This window comes from Mauremys mutica, chromosome 10, assembly GCF_020497125.1.
Source record: "Mauremys mutica isolate MM-2020 ecotype Southern chromosome 10, ASM2049712v1, whole genome shotgun sequence".
In the NCBI taxonomy this organism is placed as follows: domain Eukaryota; kingdom Metazoa; phylum Chordata; order Testudines; family Geoemydidae; genus Mauremys; species Mauremys mutica.
The window spans coordinates 31,175,670-31,190,859 of NC_059081.1; the positions used below are offsets into that span (position 1 = coordinate 31,175,670).

At 42.0% G+C, this 15,190-nt stretch overlaps 1 protein-coding gene across 1 annotated transcript in view; it reads left to right on the forward strand.

The window, feature by feature from the left end:
* The window catches only part of TANC1 (tetratricopeptide repeat, ankyrin repeat and coiled-coil containing 1), a 188,309-nt gene that overhangs the window by 108,992 nt on the left and 64,127 nt on the right, over nucleotides 1-15,190 (forward strand). The window contains exon 7 of the mRNA XM_044978309.1: nucleotides 9,178-9,438. Within this exon, the coding sequence (XP_044834244.1) occupies nucleotides 9,178-9,438 (261 nt within the window). The remainder of the gene's footprint in view (nucleotides 1-9,177; nucleotides 9,439-15,190) is intronic.

Sequence of the window (15,190 nt, forward strand, 5' to 3'; positions counted from 1 at the left end):
CAGTTCACCCAACTATGAAAATAGCTTGTTCTTCCATGCTACTTAAGAAGGCTTCCATTGTATTTCCATTCCCACTTGGTTATTCTGGGCCAGCAGGCCCTTTGATGGGAAAGCTTCCCTCTCCTCCCCCTACTGCTGGCTCAAGCTTCTTTTAGTCTTCTAATGCTTTACTGACATCGTCTCTGCTTCCATTGAGTTTGACATAATGGAGGTGGAGGCAGGTTTTCATTTTTAGCAGTGAGCTAAATAGGAGAAAAGCCTGGGCGACTTGCCAAAACATAAGCTTTCCTGGAAACAGCCTACCCTTTCAGTATGGAAAGCTTGAGTGGAGCTCTTCCCTGGCTTTATTTTTTAAATCCAAGGGGAATCCTCATTTATAATACAGTATTTCAGAAAGGGCCAAGTTGTTCAGACACAAGAATAAAAATGCAATAACTCTGTCATACAGAAATATGAAGAGGGATGAGGATTACTGAATGCTTTATAAAAGCCTTAGCTTTGACAGTCCATAATTGTTATGCCAAATTGTTGGTATTTCTTTAAATAAGGTCCTATTTTAAAATGTCACTTACAGATCCCTTTAAATGTAATACTCAAGCCTGGTTTACACCTAAAATGTAGGACAACCTAGCTCCATTTCTCAGGGCTGGGAAGAGTATCACCCCCTGTGCGATGTAGTTGGGTCAACTTAGTTGTGTTGTCTTAATTACCATCTCTAGAGAAACTGATTTACCTTATACACAGCATGAGTTATGAACATCATCTAATATTTTTATCTAAAGCAGAACTAATTATTTTTAAATGTGTTGATTTTATAAACATCACTGAAAATAACAAACTTTATAAGCCCCCAAGAGCATGAGTGACTAAGCTAGCATCTTAGTTTGGTAATCAGCACACCTATACATAATCTTAGGGCTTGTCTGCACAGTGCGTTAGTGCACACCAGCGTGTTGTGTGCAGTACTTCCTGACTACATCAGCATGCACTAGGAAACTTTTACTGTTTGCCAGCAGGGTCCGCACAGACAGTGCGTGACATATTGGTGCACACTCGAATTTACACCCTAGCTGGTGTGCACTAACAGACCGTGTAGACAAGCCCTTTGAGATCGACCTAAGTGCACTTGCTTTGGTAGTTGTGCAGTCCATGGAGGCTCTGTGAGCCTCCTGGATTACATATTCTGAGGAATCACTTCTCTCTTACCTTCCATTACCCCCACTCTCTTGGATGAGGAGACACAGTGCCAGTTTTAGTCTTAAATTGATGCTTCCATGATTCCTAATCTCATTTATCCCCTATGGAGGATGGAGAGACTAGGATCTGGAATTGGGAGCAAGGGTGCTCATGTGTAGAAAGGGAACAGTGTATTTGCACGGTTTTATGGTGACCTTTGCACACCATACAAACCTATTCTCTGACTCGGATGCCCCACTCTAGAGCCACTATAAATCTTCTTTTTGGGCATACACACCCCCATAAGATCCCAAAAATCGTGAGGTTGGGTGGGACAACAAATTCAGACACATACATTTTTGGGCTAACCCTGTTCCTCTTCTCCTTACCCCTTCTTTGTTCTTTTCTAATGATCCTGTCACCCCTCCTTTTTTTTTATACTCCATCTTTTATTACTTGAGTTAGACTGGTAGTTTTAGACGAAATCTTTCTCTGAGAAAAATCTTAAGGATTAAAAATGCCTGGGACTACATAACCTTAGTGTGTCTTTAGCTGGTGCCTGAGTTTATAACAGTGTTTCATTTTCTTTCCTGTTTGGTAATTTTTTTTTAAACTTAAACTTTTTTAAATGAAGCAATTATGGCTTGTCAAAAACAGATAGTTAAGGGTTAATGTCTCTTTTTACCTGTAAAGGGTTAAGAAGCTCAGTAAACCTGGCTGACACCTGACCAGAGGACAAATAGGGGAACAAGATACTTTCAAATCTTGGTGGAGGGAGTTCTTTGTTTGTGTTCTTTGTTTTGGGTTCGTTCGCTCTCGGGACTGAGGGGGACAGGACATCAATCCAGGCTCTCCAATTCTTTCTGAATCGGTCTCTCATGTTTCAAACTTGTAAGTAACTAGCCAGGCAAGGCGTGTTAGTCTTATTTTTGTTTTCTCAACCTGTAAATGCTTCTTTTGCTGGAAGGATTTTTACCTCTGTTTGCTGTAACTTTGAACCTGAGGCTAGAGGGGGTTTCCTCTGAGCTATATAAATCTAAGTACCCTGTAAAGCATTTTCCATCCTGATTTTACAGAGATAATTTTTACCTTTTCTTCCTTTAATTAAAAGCTTTCTTTTTTAAGAACCTGATTGTTTTTTCCTTGTTTTAAGATCCACTGGGATTGGGTCTGAACTCACCAGGGATTGGTTAGGGGGGATGGTTAATTTCTCCTTGTTTTAAGATCCAAGGGGGTTGGATCTGTGTTCCCCAGGGAAGGTTTTGGGGGGACAGAAAGTGTGCCAGACACTGATTTCTGGCTGGTGGCAGCGTTACCAGCTAGTAATTAAGCTTAGAAGTGTTCATGCAGGTCCCCACATTTGTACTCTAAAATTCAAAGTGGGGGAGGAAACCTTGACATGGCTGTTTGCTTTTTCTTCCAGTTATTTGTTCTAGATGTTTCAATATAGTTTTGAATTCTTAGATTATGTATTAGATGGAAATGCTGTTGAAGTTAGTTGTAAATTTAGAAACGTCATGTGTCTAAAACGTATTGCATGTCCCTGGTTTTCGTCAACTGTTAAATAACACTTGAATAAATATTATGAAACGTAGATGGGGTTTCAAATAAAATTTTATTTCACTTTGATTATAAAATATATCCTACTTTGTAGTTACATCATGCTTTTCATCAAAAGACATTAGTGTTTTGCCAAATACTAATTTTACAAAATAAGCTTTGAGACACATTTTGAGGCAAGAAAGAAAACAGTGCACAGCAATACTAGAGAACAAGTTAGGATATGAAGTGAAGAATATCATATCTAGCTAAAAATTTAGGGAGAATCCAGGAAAATGGACTGTAATTACTAGAGGTGGAATTTAACCAAAGATGCTGAAGTTTAATACCTCTGCTTTTTCAAGTATTGTTATGAGATCTGTAATAACAATTAGTGATCAGGAGTTGACTTTGCTAGTATTGTCTAAATGACAGCCCCTGCAGCAGTACAGTGCACACTAGCACCATACTGGGCACTGATTCATTATTGATTTGACCATTCAGAACAATAAGAGCTACCCTTTTCTCTGTCACCACATCCAGAAACACTAGTATGTTCTTTGGTGCATGGAAGAAGCCCAGTCTGGTTCTACCATGCTTTTTTTATGACACATGATTGGGTCACAACACACAGTGCAGTGGCATAGGAACCAGCAAACAGGAGTTTGAGTGGAAATCTGTTGGAGGAGAAGAAAGGCAGTGAGAATTTAGGAGGGAAGGCTATGACAGCTACAGAGACAATAGTGATGGTGACCCGAGGAATGGAAGAGACCATGAAGATGACCAGATGTAGAAGCTGTGTGATGTACATTCAGGAGAGGGTACTTGAAAAGTATGTCATTTGTATGAATTGCCCCCTGATTGATCTGGTGGAAGAGAAGATCTGAGGTTTGGAGATACAGCTAAAAATTATGGTTGAGTTTCAAAGGGGATTTGAGCGGATGATGGGAGGGAAGGAGAGAGGTGACTAAAGGGAAACCTCAAGACTTGCAGATGAATGATGGACCAGAGAATTGTGAGGGTACACTGCTGGATGAAGAAAGTGGCCAGTGGAAGGGTGTAAATTCCAGACTAAGAGAGAGGAAAAAGCGAAGGAGAAATAGAACTGAGTAACAGGTTCACTGAGTTGGAAAATGAAGGGGAGAGGCAGGCAGAAGCCAAAGATGGGAAGGCAGATAAGATGAGAAGTCCTACAAGAAGAGGGAAAGAGACAATAGAAATAGCCAGAGTTTGGAGCCACAGGAGGATAGAGGATGACTTGCAGAAGGTTGCAAGTGAGAACAAAAGACCAGAAGACTTGCAACCAGAAAAAACAGAAGAGGGAAGACTGGAGAATCTCACCAACACCAGGAAGAGGCAGATCTATGTGACTGGGGATTCCCTATTAAGAAGAACAGACAGGACTGTCACCAGAGCTAATTTGGAGAAGAGAAGTGGTGCTCTCTGTCGGGAGAGATGTGGGATGTGGACCTGAGGCTGAAGAGAATCCTAATGGGAATAGGAAAGAATCCATGGATTGTCCTTCATGTCGAACAAATGATACTGCTAGGTTCTCATTGAAATGCATCAAGGAAGACTACAGCAGGCTGGGGAAGAGACTTGAAGAAATGGAGGCTTAGTGATCTTCAGTGGGAACCTGTCCCTCAAGGAGGAGACAAATGTAAGACAAATTTATGATGATCAACAGATGGGTTAGGCAGTGGTGTTATAAGGAGGGTTTTGGGATGTTCAGCCACTGGGAGGCATTTATGGATAGAGAATTGTTATCATGGGATGGACTCCAGCTGAGTAGAGAGGAAAATAGACTTCTGGGATGGAGGTTGTTGCAGCTAATTAAAAGAGCTTTTAATGAGGAATTCAGGGAAGACAGTTGGGAGATGCTTATGTAATTTGCATAACTGACTCTAATATTGAGTGGGAGGAAAATCAAGAAGGAGAGGATACAGCAATGGAGAAAAGAGCAGCAGAAGGTCAGAAAATGGGCAGTGAGAGGAAAGATACTGTCAGTGGTACTGGCACTAACAGTCAGGGGATACTGGCAGTAAAATGACTGTACATAATTGAGCGAAGAATCTTGGTGAAGCCAAGTAGAAACAACTAAGATGTCATCTGTACACCAATGCAAGGAGCCTGAGTAACAAAATGGAGGAAGTAGAACTACTGGTGCAGGAAGTGAAATTATATATATTATAGGATAACAAAACATGGTGGAGTAGTAGTCATGCCTGGAATGCAGGTATTGAAGGATATGAGCTGTTCAGGAAAGACAGAAATAAAAGGTAAATGTGGTAGAGTAACACTGTATATAAATGATGAGGTAGACTGTAAAGAAATTAGAAGTGATGGAATGGATAAAATGGAATCACTTTGGGAAAGAAAGGTAACAGATGCTCCACTGGGATATTATTTGGGATCTGCGACAGAAGCCTGGGATCCAATTTGAATATGTATGAGACCTCTTTAATATTTTTAATTAAATAAATACTTCTGGAAATTGTGTGATTATGGGATGTAGGTTGAAGGACAAGTGCTACTAATAATAGTAGGGCCCAGATATTCCTGGATGTGAGAGCTGGCACATTTTTTTAATCAGTCACCAAACCAACAAGAGGTGATTGATGCCCCATTAGACTTAGTATTGGTAAGTAGCAAGAATCTAATAGAAAAACTGGTTGTAGAGGACAATATTGGCTTGAGTGACCATGAAATTAATTCAGTTTAAACTAAATGGAAGGATAAAATAAAAATAGGTTTGCAGCTAGGGTCCTTGATTTCAAAAGGACAGATTTTATAAAAATTAATGGAATTAGTTATGGAAGTGGACTGAATTGAGGAACTCAAGGATCTGAATGTGTAGGAGGCTTGGAATTACTTTGTCAAAGTTACAGAAACTATCTGAAGCCTGCATCCCAAGCAACTGGAAAAAATTCATAGGGAAGGGTTGCAGACCAAACTGGATGAACAAGCATCTCAGAGAGGTTAAGAGAAAGCAGAAAGTCTACAAGGGCTGGAAGATGGCATGTATCAGCAAGGAAAGCCACTTCTTGGAGGTCAGAAATCATAGGTAAAAAGTGAGAACTGTCAAACATCAAGCAGAGTTGGACCTTGCAAAGGAAATTACAGTCAACAGTGACAGATTCTTTAGCCATATAAATAGAAAACAAGGAAAGAAGAAGTGGGACAACTAAGCACTGAGGATGGGGTTGAGATTAAAGTTAATCTAGGTATGGTCCAGCCTGGACCCAGGCCCATCCTGTCCCGTCCCAACCCCAGGCGTGGCCTGGGCCCGGATCCGGCACGGCCAGGGCAACCTTTTCCCACCCCTAATCCAGCCCCGGACAGGACCTGCTGAGGCCAGGGAAGAGGCTCATATCCTGCAGTCTCAGCTTCAGAGCTGTCACAGCGGGCAGAGGCACCTCTTCCCCCCCAGCCCAGGTGCTGCTGCAGGGACAGAGAGCTGTGGGGAGTCCTCTCTCCCCACGTTAGCCCCGGAGCATCCTCTGCACTCCAAACCCCTCATTCCCGGCCCCACCCCAGAGCCCTCACCTCCACCCGGAGCCCCCTCACCCCTGTACCCAACCCTTTGGCCCAGCCCTGAGCCCCGGCCCCACCCCAGAGCCCGGACCCCCACCCGGAGCTCTCACACCCCTGCACCCCAACACTCTGCCCCAGCCCTGAGCCCCTCATCCCCGGTACAAGCTGGGGAATGTGTCAGCTGGAAGAGACCGACAAGGAGAAAAACCTTGGTTAGTCACATAGAATCCTAGAACTATGGGATTAAAAGGGACCGCAAGGATCATCTCGTCTAACCCCCTGTCAAGTTGCAGAATTTGTCACAGGATGATCATGAGTCGCTAATGTGATATGACTGTGCAAAAGGCTAATGTGATCCTAGGACACATCAGGTGAGATATTTCCAGTAGAAAGAGGGGAAATATTACCATTATGCAAGACACTGGTGAGATCTTATTATGTGCAGTTCCGATCTCCCATGTTTAAGAGAGATGAATTCAAACTGGAGCAAGTGCAGAGAAGGGCGACTAGAATGATCAGAGAAATGGCGAATCTACCTTACGAAAGGGGTGTGGGCTGTGGGAGGGAGTTTGGGTGTAGGAGTGGTCTCCAGACTGGGGCAGAGTGTTTGGGTGTGGGAGGGGGCATGGGGTGCTGGTTCCGGGAGGGGGCTCAGAGCTGGGGCAGAGGGTTGGGGTGCAGGAGGGAGTATGGGGTGCTGTCTCTGGGAGGGGGCTCAAGGCTGGGGGTTGGGATGCATTCTCCAGCTGGACAGCACTTACCTCGGGCAGCTCCCGGTTGGCGGCGCAGCGGGGCTAAGGCAGGCTCCCTGCCTGCTCCGGCCCCATGCCGCTCCCAGAAGTGGCCAGCACGCTCTGGTGGTTCGGGGAGGGCAGGGGGACGTGACTCCCGCATGCGGCTCCTGCCTGCAATCACTGCCTCCGCATCTCCCATTGGCCGCAGTTTCCTGTTCCTGGCCAATGGGAGCTACAGGGGTGGTGCTTGAATGCAGGAGCAGTGCAGTGACAGACTTTTAGGAGCTGGAGATCACGATCAACTGGTTGGTGACCACTGGTCTAGGGTATACTTTCATGCCATAAAAGTCTATTTTGTATGGGAAATTATTTGTTGTTGCTTTCCTGTTTTGCATTAAAAAACAACACAAAATTATAATTGATCCCTGGTGTTAACTGCATTCTGTACAGATTGAAATGTTTCTGAAATTGGTAAACCAATAATTTCGGGGTGTTTTAATCTAAATTTCATTTACGGATACATCAACATTCTTTGCACCAGGATTTTTAAAAGATAATTAGGGAAATATTCCTTCAGATATCTTGAGTTGAGATCCTTCATTGTTACTTCATAATAAGCATATTGAAATAGCAGCTGTTTTTTTCATACTTGTAGTGGATTGTCAGGCAGCTTGTTTACTGAACAAAAACTGATTAGAAAAGGAAGTGGGTGGTGCAGTTTGCTATTGTATGTTTGTAGACAGTGAAGTTATAATCTGTGGAATTGTTACAAAGCTAGCCATGGGAAAGATATATTCCAAACTTTAAAGTTTGGAATATATCAAAACCACTGTATTAAACACTTCCTCTTCTGTGAATGGGGGCAGATTATATTATTACTGTATGGATTTTTTGTTTTTGTTGTTGTCACTCATTCTGTAATTTCTGATGAGCAGAGGAGCCTTAGGATAAGATAGATCAGGGGTGGGCAAACTATGGACCAGGGGCCGCATCTGCCCCTTCAGATGTTTTAATCTGGCCCTCAAGCTCCTGCCAGGGAGTGGGGTCCAGGGCTTGCCCCACTCCACATGTGCTGTGGCTCCATGTGGGTCCCGGAAACAGCAGCATGTCCCCCCTCCAGGAGCTAGAGCATTATTATTCTGAATTTCCTCTAACTCTAACGTAAGGATTGTCCTTTTTCACTTTATGATTTCACACGTACTTCAGTATGACATATTCTGTGTTGTTAGCCTGTGAAAGAGCTATGCTAAATTCCCAGCATGCTGTTTTGTGTGCTTTGCTATAGATTGCAGCATGCCTAGGAAAGTTGTGTATATACATAAATTCACACGGTATTCACAAAAACTTATTATTTTGCAAACAAACGTATTGAAACAGCTTGTATGGGGGAGGAACTGTCTGAATATTCTGGCACACTTAGCTAGGTCAACATTTAAGCTTCCAAGCTTGGATCGACAGAAAGCAGGTCAAGAATGTGTCCTGTCCTAAAGTTTCACTGTTATTCAGAAAGTACAGAATGGTGAAACTGTCCCAGCCTACTCTGGAGTTGAATTGACCCTTTTGTAAAAAGTATATTTTTGAAAAAGTGACTTATCAAGAATATATTGAAATTCTTGATTCTTATTTCAAAAATGCTTTCTTGGTTTATGTTTTTCCATTAGATTTTATTAGTTAATCAAAAAATTATTGTAGTTTGTTATATTATTAAATTTAATATTCAAAGGAATTTGAGATTTATTCTTTAAAGAGTAGTTCCCTCATTGAAAAGAACTGGATAAATTATCTCCCACAAATTACGTGGATTTACAGTAGCTTCCAAACTGCCTTTTCATTATCTGTTTTATCAGACTTTCTGTTTTCCTGTAGTCATAGAGTTTAAGGCCAGAAGAGACCACCAGATCATCTAGTCTGACTTCCTGTGTCTCACAGGCCGCCAACACCATTCAGCACTGCACTCTAAACCCAGCAACCAAAATTAGACCAAAGTATTACAGCCCCCCATAAGAGGGATTGAGCAATTTGTTTTCATTGACAAGGAGCATTCTTCTAATTTAACAGAATACATTGTGTGGAATTTTCTTGGATGTTACCTGTGTAAACTAAAATGCCATTTGAATAGTAAATGTATCATGCCACTGAAGTGCCATTGTAGTACTTGGTCCTCCCTAAGTTTTTAGGATTTTTGTTTCTTCAGCAACCATAACAAGTTCATCTGAAAATGATGATCGCAGCGGATCCAGTTTGGAGTGGAGTAAGGATGGGAGTCTCAGGGCTGGTGTACATCAAGGAATTATTCACGATCGAAGGGCAGATAATTGTTCACCGGTTGCAGAAGAGGAGACAGTTGGGTCTGCAGAGAGTTTGTCTAAAGAGGAAGTGTGCACTGGAGATGGGCCTGTTCCCTATACACCAAATTCTAGCTCTTTAATAATGCCTCGTCCCAACTCTGTGGCAGGTAAGGAAGAACTGAACTAGAGGAGGAAGAATTTTTTTGTGATCTAATTGTACAAAATGAGGTTTTGTATTCAAGTTACAACATTGATAGTAAGATATTTCTTTGTAGGAAAAAGGCATTGACTGCAGTGAATTGAATACATGCTTATTACTTTAAATTGTTTTCAAGTCTGAACATCGATTGTTGAGACACTTATAGTATATAGTGTCATCCATAGGAATATGTTTTTCTTATACTCTGTGGGGTTTTTAATCCGAATATGTGCTCATTTACTGGATTTTCTAAATGTAGCATTACTATTTTAAATTGTTTCTGATGAGGGAGGCTTACTTCAGTGTTGTTTTTTACTACTCCCATCTGTTAGCAATGCACAGTCAATACAGCTCTGGAAGAGGTGAGGTAGATTAAGTTATGGTTCGAGCATTGTTGATAGAATTAACTAAATTCCAGTTGCAGTGCCATATTTTCCCCTCACTTATACCTGTGCAAGCCCATTGACAACTTAGTGTGATACAAACTTTCCAGAAGTGGCAAGTGAAACAAATATAATGACAGTAAACTCAATTAAAACAAATGAAAACTAAAGTTTATAAAATCCAGAAAATGTCGACTGAAGGAGCCCCCCCCAACATAACCAGGCTTTGCCAGGAGTTAATGATTTCTGGAGGGGAAAAATATTATGCTTGACTTGGAGCTGAATATAGTCAGCATTCCACAGTAAAATAAAAAAGGGAGCTGTAGTTTGAGATGTGAAATAAAAAATTGCTGACTGATATTAGGGGTCATAGTTTAAAGTTTTAACTCCGACGTTTTCTGAGCCTTTTTCTCTAGGGAAACATTTTTTGTGGTGAGTGGGAAGTTACTTCTGTTACCACTGGGATTTCCAGTTGCAGTGCTCTGATGCAGAATATATTAGCGGTGCTGGTGTGAGCTTAAAGGTACAACAGGACCACCACTCTATTGCTCAGTAATTTACAGTGATAACCTGTGATAAGAGTATCATGTTTTGCTGTGTTTTTAAATTTGAAGCAGCAAATAAGTGGGGAAACTGGAAAAACACTGGGATACATTCTTCAATTGATTTTTAAAGGAAGTGTAATGTGGCCCTATTCCAGAAAGGATGTCCAACAAACTGCAGTAAGTTGGAAGTGACATTGAAAAATACACTAGTATACGGCATAGTGAACATTATCAAGAACTCAGGATTTGTCAGCAAGGTACTGGATGGGAGGTTTTTTTGTCTTTTAGGATTATATTTTGCTTATTTATTATAACTAGATTGAATGATTCAGTTGTATTGAGAAATTCAGTAACTCATTTGAAGCCCACAGAAAGCACAGTCTTGATGTGTATAGTCTGAGCATTTAAAATGCCTTGAAAATCATTAGTACATTAATTTTAAACAGTGAAAGCACCACTGTTAAGTGAAGGATTACATTACTTCTGAATGGTATATTGTGCAGGGTCTTTCTGTTAAAGTCTATGGAGGGAGAGAGTTAAGTTTTTCCAGTAGACTGCTGTGATTACAGAGCATAACTTTCCAGTTTTCTGCTATACTTGCTCATTAGCTTCATCCTATTCACTCAGTTAGACCTCCCGTGGAATGAAAATTTTAGTCTTAGACTGTGCAGTGGCAAAGAATCCTAATAAATTTGCATGAATTTTCCATTATCCAAAGACGAGTGAAAAAGAGCAGATTGATGCAGCAGACTTTTGGTACTGGACCCAGTACCGAAAACTGCACTGAGTGAGCAAGTGTCGAACTGCCATCAGCACCAAGGTGTCCACTGATACCAAGAAAAGCCCCAGCACCGTGGGAACCATACCCATCAGCATCACCTATAGAGGAGATATACTCCTCGTCACCATCCTTGGGGCATAGCACATCACCAGCATCCCAAGTCTTGAGGAAACATTCCCCTCTTTTAGAAAAAGAAGATATCCCTCTCCCATAGCATTATTGGCAAGACCACAGAATACCAGAAGGAGTGGGATCCACAGGCACAAACCTATCAGTGTCCAGTGTTTCCCCCTAAAAACATCCTCTCCTTATCATTGGACAAGGCAATTGCCTCAGCACCAATCCTGACTCTAGATGATTTCAGGGTATTCCAAGAGTTCCTGCAGTGGATTGCAGACACACTGGAAAATGAGACTGTTCAGATTTAATGCAAAACTCACAAATGATTGGAAGTTCTTTTGTCTGAATCTTGCCAGAGCTCCTCTCCCTATCAATGAAGGATTACGAGTTCCAGCCAGAGTTTTGTGGCCACATACCACCACTGGCGAAATGTATTGAGAAGAGGTCAGATGCCACCTTCCAGGTTCAAATACATTTACTTGCACTCCAACTCCAGATCTCTAGTAATCTCGGCCATCCAAGAGAAATCACACTCTGGCAAGAATGCATGAAAGGAGGAAGATCCAAAATGACAGTTTGGGAGAAAGTCTTACTGCTCTGCCTATCTCCTGCTGTGAGTGGCTAACTGCCAAGCTCTGCTAGCCAAATACGATTTTCTACATGGGACAGAGTGATGCCATTTGTCAACAAGCTCCCTTATGAGACTGGAGAAGACCCTAAGGACATTGTAAAAGGAGGACACTAGTGGCTAAGATGTGCCTACAATGGATACAGCTGATACTGTGGCTAGGTCCATGGCCACCACTGGCTCTTGGGTTGGGCATTCCTCGCCAAGTGCAAGCCACAATCAAAGGTTTGCCATTTGAGGGATCAAAACTATTTACTAAGAAAACAGAAAGTGCCTTCCACTCTCAAGAACTTTAAGGCAACCTGTAGTCCCTGGGAAACTACAGATCTCTATTGTACTGCAAAATGTATTGCCCTCAACAGCAACATCAGCAGAGACAGCGGACACCTTCATACCACAGGCAGCTGGACTGACAGTCAAAAAAGGAGATGAGATATGATAGAGGATGTCAATCCTCTTCAACTCCAGCCATGTGTAAAGTTCTATCCACATAGCAGCAAATTTGATAGGTCAGTCAATAGCTGTATCAGAATCAGTCATATGAGCACCTGTAGTAGAAGCTGCCTTGCCTCATTCCTCCAGACATGGTCGACCATCTCCACTGACAAATTCTCACTATACCTCACGTCCCTTCCACATCCCTCTTGAGGGACTCTTCTGACAGGAGAAGAGTTTACCAATATTGGGTTCTGCCGTTTGGACTCTCCACGGCACTGAGAATATTCACCGCTAACCTTTAAACTCCTACCCACCTCCATCAGATATAGCTTGGAGTCACCTACTGTGGAATACACATGAGAAGAAGAAGAAAGGACAGTTACCTGTTCCGTAACTGGCGTACTTCGAGATGTGTTGCTCAGATGTTTTCCACATCCTGCCCTCCTTCCCCTTTGTCGGAGTTGTCTGGCAAGAAGGAACCAAGGGTGAGGGGAGTGCGCAGCTCCCTTTATAGCGTGACATCTCGAAGAACGCCAGTTATGGAACAGGTAACTGTCCTTTCTGAAACAGTCAGGACTGGCCCCTGGTACAATACCAGCATACCATCCACCAGTTCAGTCATGTTCTGTTTTCTCTCCTCTCACAATGTTGAGATGCACAGGTGACCTCATCAGCCTGATTCAGAAATGTGCCAGTTTTCAGAAATTTGTAAGGCAGCCATGTGGAGTAAAGCAGCCACCCTTCATTAACGTTACGGACTTGACCTGGCAGCCAGGACAGATACAAAGTTTGGAAGAGCAGTACATACCCACCATCCAGACTGATTGCCAGTCACGGACAGTGGAATCCACATTGAAACCTACTCAAAGAAGAAAATAAGGTTATTTACCCTGCAATATTTGTAGTTCTTTGAGATGTGATAGTTGGTGCATATCCCACAACCTGCCCTCCATTCCTGTTTTTGCAGTCCTTAGCTGCCCAAGCTTTGAATTGGAAGAGAACTGAAGAAGGTTCTGCCCTTCGTGCCGGAGCATGAGGAGCCTCAGGGTGCATGGGCAGGCCTGATGGATGTTGCTAGCAGAAAGAAACTGGTCTTGTGCCCATGAGCTATATGTACTTACAGTGGAATCGTCACAGATTACATCATCTCAAAGAACCGCAGTTACTGTAGGGAAGTAAATGTATTATTTCACTGTATATATGAAGCACAGCATTGTAAAAGTTGCTTTAACTGGGAATAGCCTGATGACTTGGATCTTTGTAATGCTAAAAACCCTCCTTCTTTTTGTTAACTTGGATTTATTAATGCGCATACAACACTGGACTAAATTGGTTGATGTTGTTACTGACAATGCACTAGGCACTGTCCACATGTACAGCAAGGCACAGTCTCTGCTCCAGAAATACTCTAATGAAGGCCACCATGTTATGAGTGTGTAATTAAGATGGCGTACCTATGACACCTCTGAAAAAATGTTCCATATAAAACCACAGCTTCAGCACGGTGTCTGTCGATACACATGTGGAATAAAAATGCTGTGATTTTAAACAGCACTATTATAAAAATGTTACCTTATTACAATTTTTGGATGTGCTAATCCATAATGTAGTACATTAATAAGTTGCATTTACGACACAGGAATAAGATTCTAAATTTTTTGTACTAGTATTAAATGATAAAATGACAGGAATATTATTTCACAGGTCAGTTGGTAAGCAACCAAACACAATTCTAAATATATGGGCACCAAGGAGCCACAAAATATATGCTATTCATTTATATTGTCAGTTGTTGCTTTAGTAACATAGTAAATATGCTATACTGGTATAAGTTTGGTTGCCCGGATATGGAGGATCTGGCCCTACATTGTTCAGTCTTTACTGAGATGTGGAATGAGACTGCTGTGCACGTGTGAAAATTATCATCTGTGCAGATGTATGGTTCCTATTATAAATAATAATTTTCAATTTTATCTAGATTGTGAGAAACACGTGTCCTTGTAAACAACTGATTTACGGGGCATGGAAGGAATAAGTGTGAAGAACCAGGCTTTGTACAGGGTCAGCTTACAAGGGTCTGGGAAATCCTTCCCTGCCCCAACTGCAGAGCAGCTATTGCTGCAGCAGCTCCCACTTTCTCCTTCATAGAGAGAATGGCTGGCAAGTCTGCATAGCTGTTGATCCACTGTTCCCGGCCTGCCTTGCTTCTGTTACTCAGGGCTACACAAACCTTAGCTGAGCTCCTTTATATCCTTATGCTCCTGGTAGCAGAACTACACCAGTCTGGCTGTGTACAGGGCCCACCACTACTCTTTTGTGAGGAAGTGCAAGAGGAGAAAAGAGTGCAGGATCTACAAATGTGAGATGTTGCTTTTGAAGACTCTGCTAGGAGATTTAGGCTCAGAATGTGCCCCCCTCTAATATAATTGTGCGGTAAGTCCTCTGGGTCTTTAACAATTTTTTTTTTTAATTTTTGTCCCTTTTCATAAAATGTTTAAGGGAAAAATTACGCATCATTTTGCTGGACCGAGGATCAATTGTATATATGAGCTCTCTACAGATATTGCAAGCAGCAGTTTACCAATGTACCCTGTTTCTAAAGCTCTACTGACATTATTGATAGTGGTCTCAAACAGCAAAGTAAAGAAAAAGCCATATTAATATTGGTTTTGTTTGAAACACAAAGGGGAGAAAGGGGAAATGAATGCCTGCCAAATGGAAAAAGACCTAAATGGTGATAGGGAAAGAAATATAATCTTCCACTTTAGTGCATTTGATCCCAGAGCATACTACAGTATGTTTATATTACTTTTCTCAGACCTAGG